We start from the raw sequence: 18479 nt of genomic DNA, 5'->3' as shown, positions 1-18479 counted from the left end.
CGACAACGAAGGAATCAACACGTTACGGCACCTACTTTATTTCAAATTTCCGACTTGACGTAAAAAATCGAAAATGACGCTTACAAGTCCGATAAACGTGTGCATAACGCGTGTCGATTATCCTGCGCACAGTTTAAATTATGCAACACCGCGGGAGTGAGGGAGGGTGGAGAGTCGAGGGGTGATTGAAATTTCAAACGATCAAAGCCATTAACCATTTGACGGTTTTCATTCGGAACATGACTCCCTCTCTCCCTCCCACCCTCCCACTTGTCGTGCACTCCTTAACCCCATGCTCGACACCTCCGTCCTTTATTCGTCCCCCGCCTCCGCCAACAACCGCCGTTCAACACCGTCAACCCTCCCGCCCCCCCCCCGGAACACGAGCGGTTATTTTACTCTCCTCACTTCCGAATGGCTCCGCACTCGCCTCGCCGAGGAGGACTCGCTGATTGGGGGGCTAATCACGCGCCACTCTCCATTACATTAATTAAAACTTGGCTCTCAGCTCGGCTCAGCTCCCCGCGTCTCCTGACTGCTTTACTCCGTTCTTCACCCCGCCCTCTCTCTTTCTATATCCTTACATCTCGATCTCTCTCCTTCCGTCTGTGTTTCGTCGCATCGGCCAACCAGCCAAACTCCGACCCGCTCTACTCTCTCTCTATTATACGCCGTTCTCGGAGCGAAACAGCTTGCCAAAATGTTACTCCGCGCGCGTCTTGTTTTACGGAATTATGAGGCAGACGGATCGGGGGAAAGGTTGAATGCGAGGTAAAGCCAACTACGGATTGAAACTGAAACCCCGAACCGTGGAGTATGTCGAGCACACATGCATGGCTTTTCGATACTCAGGATCCCGATTACTTACACGTTTACATTTACGAGCTGAAAATTCATGTATGTTGACGTCAGTCAGTTACTCTTTTTAGACCAATTGGCATTTTAAATCTTTTGATACTTTCAATGTCCACCTCGTGAAATTGGTCGCTTTGCAAATATCCTGGAACTCCCGAACGTCCGTTCTTCTCTATTTTCAAACTGTCCAACATCTGAATCATTCCGAGTTTTCAAATAAGTACAAGAGTTTGAATGACCGCGAATCGGCTGGTAAACTTTTCAGTTTTCACTCAAGATTAATTAAAATTTTACGTAAAAGTCTGAATAGTTAGTTCTTCGGGTAACATGTGATTTTGCATTATAAAAATTTCTCTCAGAACGGAAAGATCGCGCTTATCCGGAATTCAGAACACAAATTACAAAGTTTCCATAAAGGAGTCTCGGGTCGTTAAGTGGCAAAAATTGCGAGAGATGCCGAGAGGAAAAAATCGTCTCAAGTAATTGGTTAAGGTCGGGGGAATCTGTTTTAGCTGATTTAAGTTAATTGAATAAACCACTCACCGATCTGCGATGAGGAACTTGTCACCGTCGGCTTCGATACAGCGCCCTTTGCCGGTGATTGTCGTCTCGTTCACGGCGACTAATTGCAGGACGCCCGATTGAAACCATTCACCCCTCCATTGGTCGGGAAATTTGCACCCTGCGACAGACAGACAGAAATATGTTCAAAGTGTTATTACCAACAACAACGGCAGCAGCAATCGCGTATTTAAACGAATGTTTGATTCGGAGCTATTCAACGTACTTTCACCGTCGCGTGCGTGCTTATTAATTATAAAGTATACACCGCGTCATTTGGGACGAAGTGATAAAAGTTGGTAATTGGGTGTTAATGACGCGGGGACCGATATAGTTTCCCATGATTATATTTTTCTCTCTATATCTGTACAATTGATCTAGGCTGCACGGTACGTCATGAATCACATCACGTATATTTGTACGATCGATTACAAGTTTTACCCGGGGTTATTAAACGCACGGAAGGCCTGCCGCATGAATTTTATCGCAAATTAGCTGGCCGGAAGTACCGGAGGGAAAGGTATAACGACCAGGTTATTTCTTTTTTTTCCCCCGTGCCGAGATTTGTAGGCATATAATGGACGGATTGATCCATTTGAATTCGTTCTCGTTTTACTGCCTTTTTCTTTCGCCTCTCTAATATTTAACGGTTTGAAATACATCCCCGGTCGTCTACAGTGGCGGGAATATATACACGTATATACGTCGCTTCACATTCCAGACCGAGGCAGGTGAGAAATTTCGACAAATAATTGACAAACAGCGGTAGTAGTACAAGCCCTAAAACTCTGTCAAAAATCGTAAAAACTTAACAGCCCCCTCCTTTTTTTTACAACCTTGATTCATTTCGCGCGTTTACTCCCGCGTCGCCGTAAACGAAATCTTTATGTCCTCTCTCGTCAAAGCCTACGTCAGAGTATTATACGTATACGTATACACCCTGCATGCGCCCACCCACAGATACCGATATCTAAAGAGTCATGATGAAAAAGTTATTTCAGGAGAATAAATGAAACCCCCAGGTATTGCGTTCGAAGACGAGAGCAGAGGATTATTCACACTGGCGGGGGAGATTTCGCAATACGAGATTTCCTCGTGGGGGATACACGCGAATTTAGGCACCGAACTTGCCCAACCGCATCTCGCGTAAACGTGGGAGGGAAATATCAGTTTTGCGAGAGAATAATTCACGGCTGTGACACATTCCGCAGCTATCTCCTAGAAGGTTGAAAGTGAAATAAATAGGGTTTCGATCGAAGTCGCGGGGTCGTATTTGTCGATTTCCCCGCGATCTGCCGGGCCGATTAAACCTCGAGGAAATAAATGCGTATCGACAAGCGCGCTGATTCGGGGTGATATACATTTTGTCCAAACGACGAATTTCACCGCCGAACGTGCTGGATTTATCAGCGATCAACGTTATCAGCTATCTCTTACCAGCTATTGACGCTGCGGCCGATACCAATATTGTATTTCCGAGCCGTCCCTGGCAGCGACCCCCCACGACCCCAAAACACCCTCGCCCATCGAAAAACGTTACCTTGATTCGTCACCTGACGAAAGTATAAACCTGACAAATGCGCATGGAAACCACGTAAGCAATATTTTTAATTTATCGTGTAAAGGACTCTGACCAGGCACCATCAGAAATGGCTCGATATCGATATTCTCATTCTTGGAGCTTCGTGAAAAGTTACGCATCATCGCTCTCGATGTAACAATGACGACGATGCCCACCAAATTTTATTAAACGTCTCGCAACAGGATCCACGGTAATTAGTTACGTGGAGTCGTGAACGGCAGATTAAAACTCTTCTCAAATATTCACCAGCGACAATTTCCGAAGCTAAACCGACAAATTCCGTGATCCAGATTTCCGCACTAAAGTGAAATTGCATCCATAGCGAATCGGCAAATGTCATATACATAATATAGTAACGTGACGACGTTGGATCTTCACGCGAAAAGGATGAGATAAAATAGCGGAACCCCGACTAGAGTTACCGTAACGACGTCGAGTTGTATGAAATTTTAATTTCTTCCCCCGAGGAGAGCCTGCAGGTGGATGGTTGGAAAATGCTCGTCAAGGTAGGCAGGTACTGCAAAATTTAGAATGAATGTTCAAGACATCAGAGAGTCCCTGTGTTATAAGAAAGCGAGATATCCGCCGGACTTCTGCTGCCGCTCCATGGCTGTCGGTTGTGACAGGGAAAGTACGATGTATATGAATAAAATCGCTGATTCGATTGTTCGCTTTGCGACGAGATGATTGGCTTGTAGCCGGATGCGGCAGCGACGTGACGAAAACTCTTTGCAAAGCCTCGCGAAAGGAACGCAAATCAAATTAATACTTCCAGGCATGTACTTCTCGTACCCCTATACGTACACGTTTCTGCGTCAGTGAAAAAAAGGACACGGGCGAGAAGTATCATGCATACGAATCATTGTAAAAGTGACACAATTCATTTTCAACCTTTTTTTCTTTATCACCAGACACAAGACTTACCGTTTATCTTGAAATGTCGGTAATTCGTTTTAGGTGCGTTACTTTCGCTAGCAATGTAACGGCTCGTATTACGCGGCAGGTATTACCTGAAAAATTTTTACCCACAAAAAATAAGAAAAGAAAACAGAACCCGCAAGGGTAGGTATATAAGCTTGTACATTATTATTTATTTAGAGGTTTAGCGTGCGTAAGACGAAACGAATATTTGTTTTCATTAGGAGACCGGAAAGGATATTATAACTGCGGTATTACACGAGGGTAGGACGACGCGGCGGGTAGGGTTGGGGGGGGGGAGGGGATTATTTAATTAGCTAGAATTGAAGTTAAGTCAAAAAATGCGGTTATCATCAAAGTTTTGAAGTTTGAACAACTCCCAGGGCAGCTTTTCCGCTTGCGGGCAATATATTTTGTAATTAATTACTCTCATTTCAGTAAGTGCCGGCGAGGCTTAAGACCACCGTATAGCCTCTTTTCCGGATACCTGTGGGAAGGCCTCGGTCCTTTGCTTTCCTTTTACGCACCCCACCGTCATTGGCGGATTCATTTTAGTGTTCACGATTTAATTTAAACAACAATGATATCCGTTCCGCCGTTCCTTTCACATTCCAACCTCCTCTTCGGTGCACGTCACGAGTCAGTACAACATCATTCAAACAACAGTGGATCGCAAATTATCAGTCAGACACGTGTCGGAATGTCGGTATTTAAATTTACGTACGTACATCACGACCGGATTATCACTCACGTATTTCGAGTGTAAGCTCGGAGTTCCGGGACAAACGGAATGATAAAGTTAATTCACGGTGACCGCACTATTTCTCCGTTGGCGCTTGGAACGAGATTCTCGGCGATCACTCTTTTGGGAAAACAGTTTTACCCTTCCTGACTCCGGCTTACCCGGGTAACCGGGCCCTATTAATTGGGATTATAATAACGTATACCTCCTTTTTCCCTTTCCAATTCTCACCCCGTCTCTGTCGCATTCGATCAACGCACAGCTTCGCCGCTCTCTCGCCCTCTCGCCTCTTTTCATTTATTTATCGCAATGTTATTTTTCCGGTACGAGGGATGACGGCCCGAAGCCTCCCCGCAACCAATCAGGAAGATACTGCAACGCGATGCGGCTTAGACTTTCTCGTTCGTGCCAATTACGGACTCCCCGAGTTCTCGACGTTGGGCCTCAGGGTGCTTTTCCTCGCTCCGCCATCCGCGCAGCGCGTATATACAAGTATTTCAGAAATATTTCTGTGAAATATTGCGCTGATGTTTTTTTTTCAATCTACCTATACCTACTTCTCGCATCCGTGCAACAATGCGGCAAGAGTAATTTTAGCTGTAATAAGAAAACTTTTACGACTCATCTATTATACGTCAGCAGGGTTACGAGTTATTCAGTTTTATTCTCTATCTTTCTTTGTGTTCTTTTAATCCCATAAATGGTTTGGTTGCATCCTGAATTCTACCCCGAGGCTACTCACATTTCATAACCAGCATCCACGCGCCCATCGCCGTCGTTAATTAGAGAAAAGCGTGCTCGGGTCACACAGTGAGATTAAAAATTCAACCACTACGCGGGGGAACGACGATCAATTGATTATCGGCATTTGACAGAGAGGAGGAGTCCTCTCGTGAGAGTTCAAAGTGGTCTTTCAATCGTGTATTCATTGAAATCCTCTCATATCTAGGTTTGTATACAAGGATACCGCTGCCCAAGGGTCAAGGATGCTGACAGTAAATTCGAGCAAACTAATTTAAAGGTGTAGGTACATACCTACTCGGTATTTCACTCTGCCTTTCTATTTACTTGTGCAAGTTCCTCGCACCACAGGTTTCGTATTTTCCGCGACGATTTCACCCTTCAGAGAGTCCATATTTCTGTTGCAAACGCGATAGAGGAATATACAGCAACGAGGTACCGCGGCAATTGTCCAACTGCCTCTGAGAGCTTGTAGTCAAGAGTTTAAAAACTAGCTCAGCCCGGGAGACTGTCGAAAAACAGAAATGAAACTGTCTGGAGCAGATGATTTGCCGACTAGGGAATATACGTCGAAGAATTGAGAAACTGAAGAAAGTATAAAAAATATCAGATGCACCATTTGATCTTCAGACATTGACGAACCGGCAGACGGGCGAAAAATTTCAACCCCTGCTGTAATTAATTCCTGTTTAATTCACCACTGGGAAAAACAACGTTTGAATGTGCTCTTTTTCCCCGGGGAACCTACACGGGCGGCGTGTGCACGAGAAGCACAGGGCGAAAGAATGTTGAAATTAATGGGCACTCGTTCGGCGCGGCAAACGAAAGCACAAAAATGTAGTCAATGACCGAGGCTGATGTAACCCGTCACGTCGGCTCGTCCTGAGTATTAGGTACACGAAAGTATCAATTTAACCGTGCCTGGGTATGAGAATCAGTTGTACACGTACGCAGGTATACCTAGTGCAAAAAAGATGGAAACACTCCATCATATTTAACTCAGGATAGCCAATCACCCTGTCACTACCCGGTGATGAATTATTTTAATCAAGATATTACGGCTCAATCGACCCTTACTCTCTCTCTCTCTCTCTCTCTCTCTCTCTGTCTCTTTCTGTTTTCATCCTTTTCTATTCCCTCATAACTCGAGCAGGAAGAGACTCACTGATACTCGTGGACGCTCGTTCGAAATTTAAATTTGTACCCGAGACTCGAAATCAATCCGAATCTCGCGTGTAACCGGAATATATTACAAATCGTGCATAATTACCGTTAAGAATCACGGAGTGATGTGAAAACCTACTCGACGATGACCAGCGTCTGGATAATTGATCTTGGATGAATTGAATTCTTTGTTCAACGAAGCTTGCGACTCCGTTTCACAAGGCATACGTGAAGGGAAATCGGGACACGTATTTTGGAAGTGAAATCCGTTCGGTACCATTACGTGTTTTGTTGAGGGTGATTCCTTCCTTCCCTCACGATTCGTAAAAAAAAAGCACGCCTCGAGGGTTGGATGCCGGCGGCGTTTTGTAACGGAATTATCCGGCTGACAGGGTTGAACGGAGGCATGTAAGGCGTTGTATCGTGTGGTATATCACGTGTATATTATGTATAAAATATATAGCCGAAAGAGCGCGGGATCCGTATAAGCTTGGGCGACCCATCTGTCAACGGCGTTTTGAAAGACGTTACAAGCCGCGTCTGAGGCGTTCGAAGGGTTGCGTCGCATCTCTCGACGGGGTGGATTGCGCGTCGGTATTTAATCCGTCTACGTATCAACCGAATAATTTCCAGTCGAAACTCAGCGTTTCGGTACCTCGACGACCGACGGCCGAAACCGTGAATTTAATCACGAGCAATACATACCTGTACGCTCGCACGCCGGCAGCCTCGGTAATTACAAAGCCTGGGGTACGAAAAGACTTGTAGAGCGAACAAACGAACAAACGAACGAACACGCTGTTCGCCCCTGAGTTTCCGAACAGTCGACCGGCGCAATGCCAGAGGGTCTGTCGGGGGAAAAAGAGAAACAAAGCGGGAGAGACACGATGTGGTTCTTTTTTTTCCATAGTCTACCGACTGAAGCTTTTCACTTTCAACTCCGCTTTTTCTCTAGTTTTCTTTTCCTATTTCACCCTCGTCTCGGAAGGGCCTTGCAACTCGACGGCACTCCGACGTTATGATTAAACAATATCCTTTTACCCCGGTAGATGAACCGGCTCGGACCTGGAAGTAAACGTATTCTGCACTTCAAAGTAGCCATTGTGGCGGTTGGGAAATCGTGCGAATCCGATTGTTTGAAATCCAATTTATTTAATTAAATGGAACAAACGCGTTGCGGTATTCGATCGGCCGGTAGACCGGCTTTTATAACTCGGTTCAACTCTGGACCGTGTGCAATACCTCGTACGGATGAACTCTTTTCCATTAGGCTGGGTTCCGTTGGCTGCCTACGTCTGCAGTTGATGGATATTAAGGGAGAACGGAAAGATACACCTCAAAGTGCGAAGAGTCTACGTTCATCTCGTCGAGTACAAGGTAGGTATGTTAAATCTGATGAAATTGGATCGTATACTGCGTGTTTCGGTCGGAGTGAACGTCGAATGTATCATGACGCTGAGTTTCAGACACTGCAAAACTATACCACCTGCAGCAGCCGACAAGTTCGCAGCCTCCTCCTCTTTGTCCCGATTTTATTCGAGCCCATCTCGTCCTTCTCTCCGGACGAAGCGGTGAATTTATCGATAACATCGTACCGACACCGATAACTCAACTCGGACAAGGAGGAAGGGTAGGTTATCCTCTCGGGAAACGGCGAAACCCCGCCCCTCGCGTCTCTGCCGGAGTGAGAACATATCCGGTCTTAATTGCGCACTGACACGGATCGTGACGGTGTATATCGCCAGCGATCCGCAGGCATGCCAAACTCCTCAAATTAGCATTCTACTTTGAGCGACGCGTTGTAATTGCGGTCAGATACTTGACCAAGCAGGATCAGCGATGAAATACGATTCTACGAACCCTACAATTATTCATCAACACGCCAACCGACCACCGATGTTTCTAGACAATGACGCGAAAGGATGGAAATGGCGTGATAATAAACGCGGTGTTGCGGGAGGAGAGCGAAGAAATCGGGCGTGCAGGGGAGACTGTAAGATGAATTGAGTATATCTCCGGAGCAGTATAGCAAGTTTCCCTCTTTTGCCAATCTCCGCATCCCCCTGCCGCGAACAATTCCATTCGACTCGTCGGAAATTAAATATACAGACGGTAAGATCCAGCAAGTGTAAGGCAAGTGCGTGGAGGCGATGCGGCGGAGCGTTTATCTTTATCTTCTCCAGACGTTCGCTCGCTTTCTCTCGCCCCTTTCGTTCGCCTACCCCCTCACCCCGCGACTACATACGTATACACCGTGCACCGATCGTTTCGGGGTTGAATAAATATGGAAACTCTTTCCAGAAAGTGGCGTGTCTTTTCCTTTTATTATCTGTGCATATATTTTTATCTCAACGCTGATAACGTCATTCAAAAATCCGCGTTAAATTGACATTTGGAGAGGCATGCGTATACGACAACCTAACGTGCGAGGGGCGCGTCACTTTTTCGCCAATCCAGTCCCCCGTATTTTCTTGTTCATCTTTCTTTTTCAACATTTTCCCATCCCGCTGCAGGCTCGCAGCTCGCGATTGAAAAAATCGTAACGGTAGAAGTGCAGCAAAAATACGCGCGGGGCTTTTGACTTCCGGTTCACCCTCTACGCTCGCTTATAACGCCTGGCAGCTGCCGCTCCCGGTTTTCCGCGGTGGAATTCCCCCAGAATCTTCTGCTTTACGTGTGTCCTTTGACTCGCGGAACGGGATACTTTCCGCTGCTACCGCACTCAATTTTTCCATCCGGAAAGGGAAACGGGCAACTTAACTCAACCCGAACCATCTCAACTCGACTCAACTCGACTCAACTCGACTCAATTCGATCCTTGAAGTGATCCGGGGTTTTCTTGCGAATCTCGAATGATAAATTGCGTTTTCCAGTGAAACGCCCGCTCCCCGCTCGTAGCTACGTCTCCTCCTCTCTGCAGCAGCAGTCGATCGTGTCTGATGTCACGCCGCCGCACATCGCGAAACAAGCGTAACGCGCATCGCTTGCGAATAGAATGTGCAGGTATTGAAAATACACATCTGGCTTATTTCCGCAATAGCTATACGTACTATGGATCGTGAAGACACTTTGGCAGGTCGTAAAGTGCACAAATTCCATCCAGCTTCCTTGCAGCATTTTCCCGTTTGGAATAAAGAAACCCTGAAACTCACCGTCATAACCACCGGAAAGGCAACTTTTCCATTTTTTGTTTACAACGATTTCAAACAACTAGATATCCACCCTTAAGAAATTCCGGGAGTAATTACCCTTCGCAGAATTCACCCACCCAATTTGTTTCACATCAAACCAAATAAAGTCATTGTTCAAGAGACTCTCCGATGCGCAATCTAAACTTGATCGCGGAAGTATACCTCGTTTGGATTAGATTTTCTGAAAACCGGAAGCGCAGATCGAGAATTCCTATTCCCAGATTCGCTTCCAGCATGGAAATATAATCGTTCTTATCGAACAATGGAGTAAATCACGTTCTTTCGGCACTTTCATGGCCCGCTTCATTCCCGGTTTAGCCGGACACGGTGTGGTAGAAATTTGTCGATACGTCGGAGACCCGGGGGGCGATAAGACTGCAAGGCGGGGTGTGAAACGAGTACAGAGCCAAGAGTAAGCTAGCCGGAGCGGCATGGCGACCAAGCGAGCTTCGACAAAGTATAAGGTTAAACGTTATTGAACCAGGCGGTCGGATTTCGCGGGCCGCTTCCACGCTGGCCTATCGTTGTAAGCTCCCCATTGTATCCACAGGGGATTCCGGCATTGTTCCTCGTGCGATCTTAGTTAGCTTTTGTCGGGTGACGTCGACGGGGTCACCCGAAACTTTTCAAACGTCAAGCTTGAGCCTCACCGTCGGCATTCGTTACAAAGTTCCGGTACGTTGGGAAGAAGTGGCGGTACTTCAGCGTTCTCTGAAGTAGATTTTGAAAAAGGGAAAGGACGTTGAAGAACTTTCCCCGATCTCGGATTAATTCACGTATACCTGGCATCACCCTGCAAGTGCATAATATTTCGTGAAATTAGCTTATATACGGTCGAAAGCAAACAAGGGATCTTTTTTTCGGGTCGTATAGGAGGTGCTGTTTAATTGTACAATGCAGGGGACTCGACGAGGTTTGATTCAACGCGTGCTCTGTGCACGATATTTGAGAGTTACTAAAAAAAAGGAGAATTTAAAAGTTCGCGGGTGTCTGACAATTAGAAATACGCACCTTCTCGGAGTGAAATTGGTTAATTTTATAGCGGACGTCCGACATCGCGGCGTCTCCGCGGGAGAACGTCTCGACGGGAGTAAACACTACAAGTTTCATTAAATCGAGTATATTAGCACGTCGGCATCGACGCCCGGCGCCCCGGCGCGGGAAAGCAAGGGTTATAAATAACAATAAGGGTTTAGGGCAAACACAAACATCGTAAACTGTGCAAACATGCGGGGGGTACGGGGAGGGTGTGGGTCGGATCGCAAAGTGGGAAAAGGTGGGCGGATGACGAAGGAAACGCAGGAAGAGGGATAGGGATGGTGAAGGGAAGGGTGAGGAGGAGGAGGAGGAGGAGGATGAGGGAGGGAAGAGAGCGAAAGAGAGTACAAGGCGTGCCTGGGCACAGTCTGCGGGGATTCCGACTTACAATCAGGGTCAGTGCTCTCCTGCTCGAAACGTGGCGAAGCCTCGATAGATGAGGGCCTCCCGCGTGTTTCCGTAAATTGCTATAGTTGGAGCGGCTTATCATTTTACAGCCATCCCTTATACCCGCCGCCTGCGCCGCGGGCTCCCGCAAATATTTGACGATCTTCGTTTCGATTCACGTTTCGCAATCTCGTTGAGTAGATTTATCGATGAATTTGTTTCGACACAGAGCAAACCCGAAGGGGAAGTGGGTCGGCGTATAAAGCACAAGTGCACCCACACTGCTGCCTCGAGTTCCTCCGCGAATCGTTTCAATATTTCCCTGGAGGTAAACCAGCTTTCCTTACGAAACAACCGTACGAATCGATCATCATACGTATGGCGTTTTCCGCAAAATTCTTGGAGAATAATACGTGACAGTGCGGGGTGAGAAATTCGAATGAAAACATCTCGTATTCGTTACATAACGTATAAGATGTACTTGGACGTGTGATTGAGAAACTATTTTCGAGAATTGACTACGCTGCAGTCGCTTTTATTGAATACCAAGCGTGGTCTGCATCATATAGCACAGGGATGGCCAGTCGGTCGATCGTGGCTATTAGGCCAGGCGATCGCGACAAGGCAAGGAAAAATACAAGACTGTCAAAAAATATTTCGTTCAATTCTGCACGGAAGGAAAGAAATTTTTTCACCTAGAAAATAGATTTTGCTGGAGTCAATTCACGTTAATGCCTTACTTGTTTCAAATACGAAAACTTGAAATAAACAATTGATTATGAATGATATCATTTGATGAAAGATTTTTGTAACAACAAATTTCACTATTTGCTTGAAAAATTGAACTCTTGACTGAACAAAACGTGAATAAGAACAAGCTTTATTAGTTTTGACAGAACAATTTCATGTTTTTGAAATAAATCGATAAGGTGCGTTCAACCAAACTTTTTTGTCATTTCAATCACACATTTTCTTGATACAAAATTCACATTATCGCAAGGAACTCACGCCGTATTATCTTGAATAAATTGATAGTCAGCGTGATCATTCAAAGGCTTGATTCAATTCTATATTACGTTGTCACAATTATTTCATCCGACAAATTTATTTTGTTGAATTAAGTAGGTATTGTGTTCGCCGCATTTGACTACAGCATTTAGTTGAATCAAACGAATATCGCTTGACTCAAATAATCCTTTCCCTCCGTGTGTGGTAAACATTTGCGATTGGTAGATCGCACTGAATCTGGACAGTAAACAGTAGATCTCGGGTCTGATGAAATTGGCCATCCCTGATACAGCAGATGGCAGAATGATTTATGCTTTGATTAACAAGTTCCTGAAATAGTTGCACAGATCGATTTGTTTAATCGATTGGACGGGCATTACTTGTTCTCAATTACCATCAATTTGTATCAAACGTACGCTGGAAATTGGTGATTTAAACATTTGACAACTGTTTAAATGCAATGGGAATCCTGAGCAAGCTTGCAGTAATCCAGCTGCTACCCTTTGTCCTCAAATCGAATAGAATCATAAACCGGAGACTAATTTGCAATTACCTCGATTGCTGTAATTAAGTAAGCCGAAATTCCCGAAATAGCGGCGACGATATCAGATCCGTGTATCTATTACGTCTATTCGTCAATGGATGAGCGAATTTCGGTTGACTATAGGATCGATATTCGGAAAGACCTCTACACTCATCCGGCATATCCTTACTGTGAAATGTGAATGATACAAGAGCACGGATCCGTGAAATTGATAGCGTATTATAAAATCGTCTCGAAGACGTTCCGTCACTCAGGAAAAACGAGACGAAGTTAGACGCCTGCAGACTAAAAATGACAGCGTTCGATGAGCACGACGCGTCTGCACTCAGCTGAATCCATCCTGCGCGTCCGCTGAGCGAAGGAATTTTTAATTTCCGGTAAAGCGTGCATTTCAAAGAGTTTATCCGTAAATCGCAGTCGCGAGATACGTATTCGACGTCAGTGATTTTTTCCGATAAACGACGTACGATTCTAACCACCGGCGCAACGGCTCAGGTATACGTATACATAATTACCGCAGGCAAAGCAAAGAGGTAGATTAACCCTTGCGGCAATTTTACGAGGTGTGGAAGAAGGATAACGAGATGAGAAGTAAACAAATTGCGCTTTTTAATTGGTCGTTACCGCTGCACGGTTCTGTCTTACGAGCGATAAACTGAGCGCTGGCAAGTATCACCGGGAATTAAAAAGGAACTTGACAATACCAGACCGCGGGACAAAGCGGGAATGAAAAGGCGAAACGAGGGCGAAAAAGATCGCGAAAAGAATCGTGCCAGAAACAGAATAAAGGACAAGCTATGATAGGGGGTGAAGAGGATTGCAATGGGGAGACACGGCATGGCCGAGCTGGTTGAATGGAACTTTATACGGGTGCTTCGATCAAGGGTGCATTTAGCCGTTAATCTCCCAACTCGGTCAAGTCAGAGCGTCACTTTTGCCAACGCCACGCGGCGGTCGAACCGACGTATCGCTGTCGTCCGGGTGACGTCGAATCTCGAAGGGGTCGTTGGCAGGTATTTTTCTTTTCGCCGGCTCGCCCCTGAGTCGGACTTTCATCCGTTCGACCATAGAGGAGCGAATTTTAATTTCAATTTTATTTCTACATAAATTTCCGAGCCGTCTGCACCGCTCGCTGCCCCCGGCATCGTTCGTTGGAATTTTCACTTTTTTCGATGCGCTGAAAGAGCCGAACAATTCGTGGGAAACAATGCGAACTCTCCGGCACAATATGCATATGTATATACATCGACATGCCTCGAATATTTATTCATACACACGTTCACGCTTGACTAATGTGTATTACATGTCCGTTGCTGGCTCGCGTATATGCGCTTTGCACCCACGTGTATATGTACGGGCTACTGTTACCGCATCGATACCGATATCGGAAAGTAGAAACAAACAGAAGCCGACATCAAGCCGTGTAATCACACCGGAAGGTCAGCTTGTCACGAATCAACCCCACGTTTCGATTTTCCCCTCACTCGTTGACGAGGAAAAAATATCGAGTCAAATAGTTCGTCCTTTTTCTTTCACCTACGATGAGAAAAGTTTTTCAAAAAGGTATGTTCTACTTCGTAGAATCGAACGTCTGCTGGCGCAAAAATTCGATATTTTAACCGATATTGCAATTAGTTTTTACCAACATATTTGAATATGTTACGCGTCAAAGAAAAGATGATACATATCAATACGTATAAATATACTGCGAATAAAAACGCTGAATTTATATTTTTTTGTGACGCGGTATCAAAGTTAGAAACGTTGAGTTCCTCCGAGATGATTTAACATACCGTGAAAATATTTCGGATCGCGGTAGACGATAACACACCTGAGCAGTATACCGGGGCGGCCATAACATTTTTATCGACGCGGCTTCGTCCGCATCAAATTTTGGCAAACGGCTTTATGATGATATACAGGGTGTTACGGTGCAATAAGTATACACTGGAAGTTTTATGTGCGAAAACGTTCCTGAAGGCACCTCGATAAATCATGCATTTATTCGGCAGTTTCAATTCACGACACCACTTGAACAATTTAAACGTAAGAATTTATGGTCTCTGGGATATGCTCATACCATTTACACACACGCACGTGCGCACGTATAAATAGTAATCTAACGATTTATCGAAAGTTTCACTCACGGGGTGGAAGAAACATTCGCTGATGCTGACGCGGTTGCGAATTGTCCGACAGTGTGAAACTTTTCGATCGATTTATACCGTGCCTACTTTCAATAATCTTCGCCTCGCAATCAGTCCCAACGCAACGAGGAACATCGATGTACGAGACTGATAACCCGGGATGGCGATAACGCCTCGTGAACGCGCAATCCATTCTCTGTCTTCAGCGTACCGTGATCCCCCGAATGAGTGACGAGCCGAGAAGGTTATACGTGTACTATAAAGTCGCGATCGAAGCATTCCGATTAAAACAAATGTAGCCCCGCCCTTCGCGGGGGCAAAGTTTGTACTTTATTGTTTCGCTGGGAAATAAAATGGGGAAACAAAAGGAAAAGCTCGCTACGATTTGTTCGATGTCGATCACCGATATACGTGGTAGCGGGTCGATCGGTCCTTCGGGGGATTGAACAACGGAGGCTAGTTTGAAATTCGAAATTGTGCCGGTGTTTCACATTCCGCCGGCCTTACAAGCGAGTCTATATCGGAGATTGGTAGTACCTGTACGGTAATTAGAGTTTGCTTCTGCAATTATTTCACCTGTTGTCGTTCGTCGTACAAACGAGGGCGACGGCGCGCTTCGAATCACATCGCGGTTTTAAGTGAAAACTTTACAATTGAGAAGAGAAACAATGACAGCGATGTAAAAAGATCAAAAACCACAATCTCACGCGCATCTGCGATTCGCTCAATTGCCTGTCATACGCCGTTTGTACGAAACGAAGGGTGCGAATGAAGGGGACTTATTCACGAACTTCTCGTTTTCTCCGTGAAGGAACGAAGAGACAATACGTCAAGAGTTCAGTGCTAATTAGACTCAAGTTATAAACGATGAATTCGTTATATGCGGTAATGCTGTTAGCTTGTTGCCTGGTTGGAGAGTGTTGGAAAGAGCTGGAGGAGAGCTGCCGCCATTCGTTGACTGTAGCCTTTCAGGATATAAGGCATCCCTTATACGCTCCTTCGGGAGGTAACCTCTCCGCCCATCGGTTTCTCAGCTCTGAATAACAGAACTAAGAGGAGAATTAAATTTATTCTATTTGTTCGTTCGAAGAAGTAAATTAGCCCCAGCAAAGACAGGACTTTTCAAAGTTATCATCTAAGAACGGGAGTTAAGACTGAACTAAGAGCGTATTATATATTATACATATATCTTGAATCTGCAAGCCTCCGAATAAAAGCCTCGGGTCTCTCTCTAGGTTTCGTTACTACTTCTCATTCGCATTTTCGTTACTATCGTACGAATATCCGACACGTCGCGAAATACGCTGGACTTTATCACCGCTTGTCTTGGAGGAGCTCTTTGACGAAAATTAACTAGCTTCTTAGCGATTACGTGCCTTTCGACAAGTAAACGAAGTTAGGTCATCGTTGAAATTCATGCACGCTAATACAGGATTCTCGGGCTTGTGGTGGCCGCTGAGAGCTGCACCGAGGCAGTATAACAAGCGGTCAGAAGTTGAGCTACAATCCTAGACTGTATCGGAGGTGGTGAAATACTAAGTGCAACGCGACCCTTGAAGTCGAACCGAGGTAAACGGGAATGTATATGAGCTAGACGACAGCTGGAATTAGATATTTAAATTTTAGATGCCGTTGGACTTAAACTGCGTGGCAACATGGCTTCTCATTGAAGTATGAAGATATGCAATTTCTTATGTAGATACAAAAATCCCAGTCTGACCCCGACGTCTCTGAGATAAATATTTTGCCCGTTGTTCATTCCCGATGAAGCAGTTAACGTACAAAGGCTGTTGAAATATGAAGAGATTAAAAAACCTGCCACACCAATGGCCGACGTTTTTGCATTGCGCATTTACTCGAAGCTTGGAACCGAGCGAAAAGTATTTTCGATTCGTTCCTCCACGCGATGGAATAAATTATGATTCGTCTTTACGTGAGTGGATAAGCGGACTGCACGTACATCAAACCGACACGTTTGGCAAAAGCTTCAGGCGAGTGTCCCACGTCTCTGGCAGCTATGGTTCCATCACTATTCGATATGTATTTTTAGATCGAAGACTTATGCTTTGCCGCGTAACAACCCGTACCAGCTCTCCATGCGTGCTCACGTGACATTGTACATTCGTAATTAGGAACGTAATACATCGGATGGTAGATCGTACGTACCGTTTATGGCCACCACAACCCTATACATCCTGGCACGAATCGTTTTTCAAACTAACAGCTGACGACAGGTGAGATGACAAGTCTTTGGTTTCCAATCACGCGAGCGTTCGACCCAATCTTCGATTCTCTGTTTTCTCATCATCTTGCAGATAATGCGTGCACCGTCAGAAAAAGGCGATGTGGAATTCTATAGACCGTATTTCTGTGTCAATCTAACATTATCTGATCTCAAATTTTCGAATCGGCGACGACAATTCTGCCATAGTAGTTCAGACCGAGCGATTTTGGTCAATTTTGACAGCACCATTTTTGCCAGTGTTCAACTTTAGAAAGACGTTCAGAGAAACATTCAAAGGGGCGAATCAAACAGTCTCGGTTTCAACTCGATAACTTAACTGTACTTCACCGTTCAGCGAGCTTTATCGTCGGAAACAATTGCAACATAGCTGGCATACCGAAATGTCAATAAAATATTGTAATTACGACGGACTTTGCCAACCCCACCGACTCCGGCATCCGTCCGTTTCTCCGCCCACCCGACCATCTATCCATCCATCCATCCATCCATCTCTCATTCGTTCCCTTATACCTGGAATTACGCGCTCGTATTTCTGTAATTGTTTTCTTAAGCCCTCTCGCCGTTGCTCACTCGCCCCCGAAATGAGGCGGGAAGAGTTCCCGAGCTGATGTATTTTTGTTCAGCGATATTTCAATTTCGCGTATCGCGTTTGGATGGTTTAAGTTCTCGAGGAAAAATGTAATGGAATAAAGATGACAGTAAACACCCGCTCTCGGTAGGCTTTACAACCGCTGGTATAATACATAACCAGGCCAATAACGTCATTATCATACACGGTAAGTTTGGAACTGGTTATTTTCTTTGGTTAATCAAAAATTTGCAGACATTTGCTACTCGACGTCACATCTTTCGACAACGAACGTGCGGAGGAACGAATTTATTCAACATTTTTTAACCATTTGTCCGCATAAATGAATTTTGAGAGGTTTTACGAATGTACAACGGCACGTGGGAGACTCGGCAGGATAACTCGAATATGAATCTATACAATTTCAATATTCGAAATCTGAAAGAAACGTAAATGAACTCAGAGTAAGAAGAAACGAATGAAAAATCACTCGAAACATATCGTGAGTCGTTCAACATTTTACTCATTCGCTAACACTCAAACAAAATGATACGATGTCCGATAAAATATTTACCAAAAAACTCTTCAGTTAATTATACGTAAGAATCGCGCGATTTTCTGAATAATTAATGGTCTCATTAACTTTTCATGGTCTCAGAATCAATTACAGTTGAGAAGTCGGAATTGTGGTTTAATGGTCTATTTCCACCATGCAACGATGATAAACGAAAGTATGTGTCGATAAGGGTTCTTTAGTGTACGGCTGCCGGTGACGTTGCAATTTGCAG

General features: G+C 45.1%; 1 protein-coding gene across 1 annotated transcript in view; it reads right to left on the bottom strand.

Moving 5' to 3' along the window:
* Window positions 1-18479, bottom strand: part of LOC124179934 — a 115305-nt gene that overhangs the window by 29312 nt on the left and 67514 nt on the right. Inside the window, exon 3 of the mRNA XM_046564813.1 lies at window positions 1399-1537. Coding sequence (XP_046420769.1) covers window positions 1399-1537 — 139 coding nt within the window. The remainder of the gene's footprint in view (window positions 1-1398; window positions 1538-18479) is intronic.

Source organism: Neodiprion fabricii, chromosome 4, assembly GCF_021155785.1.
Source record: "Neodiprion fabricii isolate iyNeoFabr1 chromosome 4, iyNeoFabr1.1, whole genome shotgun sequence".
Classification (NCBI taxonomy): Eukaryota; Metazoa; Arthropoda; class Insecta; order Hymenoptera; family Diprionidae; genus Neodiprion; species Neodiprion fabricii.
Note: the sequence above shows the minus strand (reverse complement) of the source record. Positions and strands in the feature narration are given on the sequence as shown.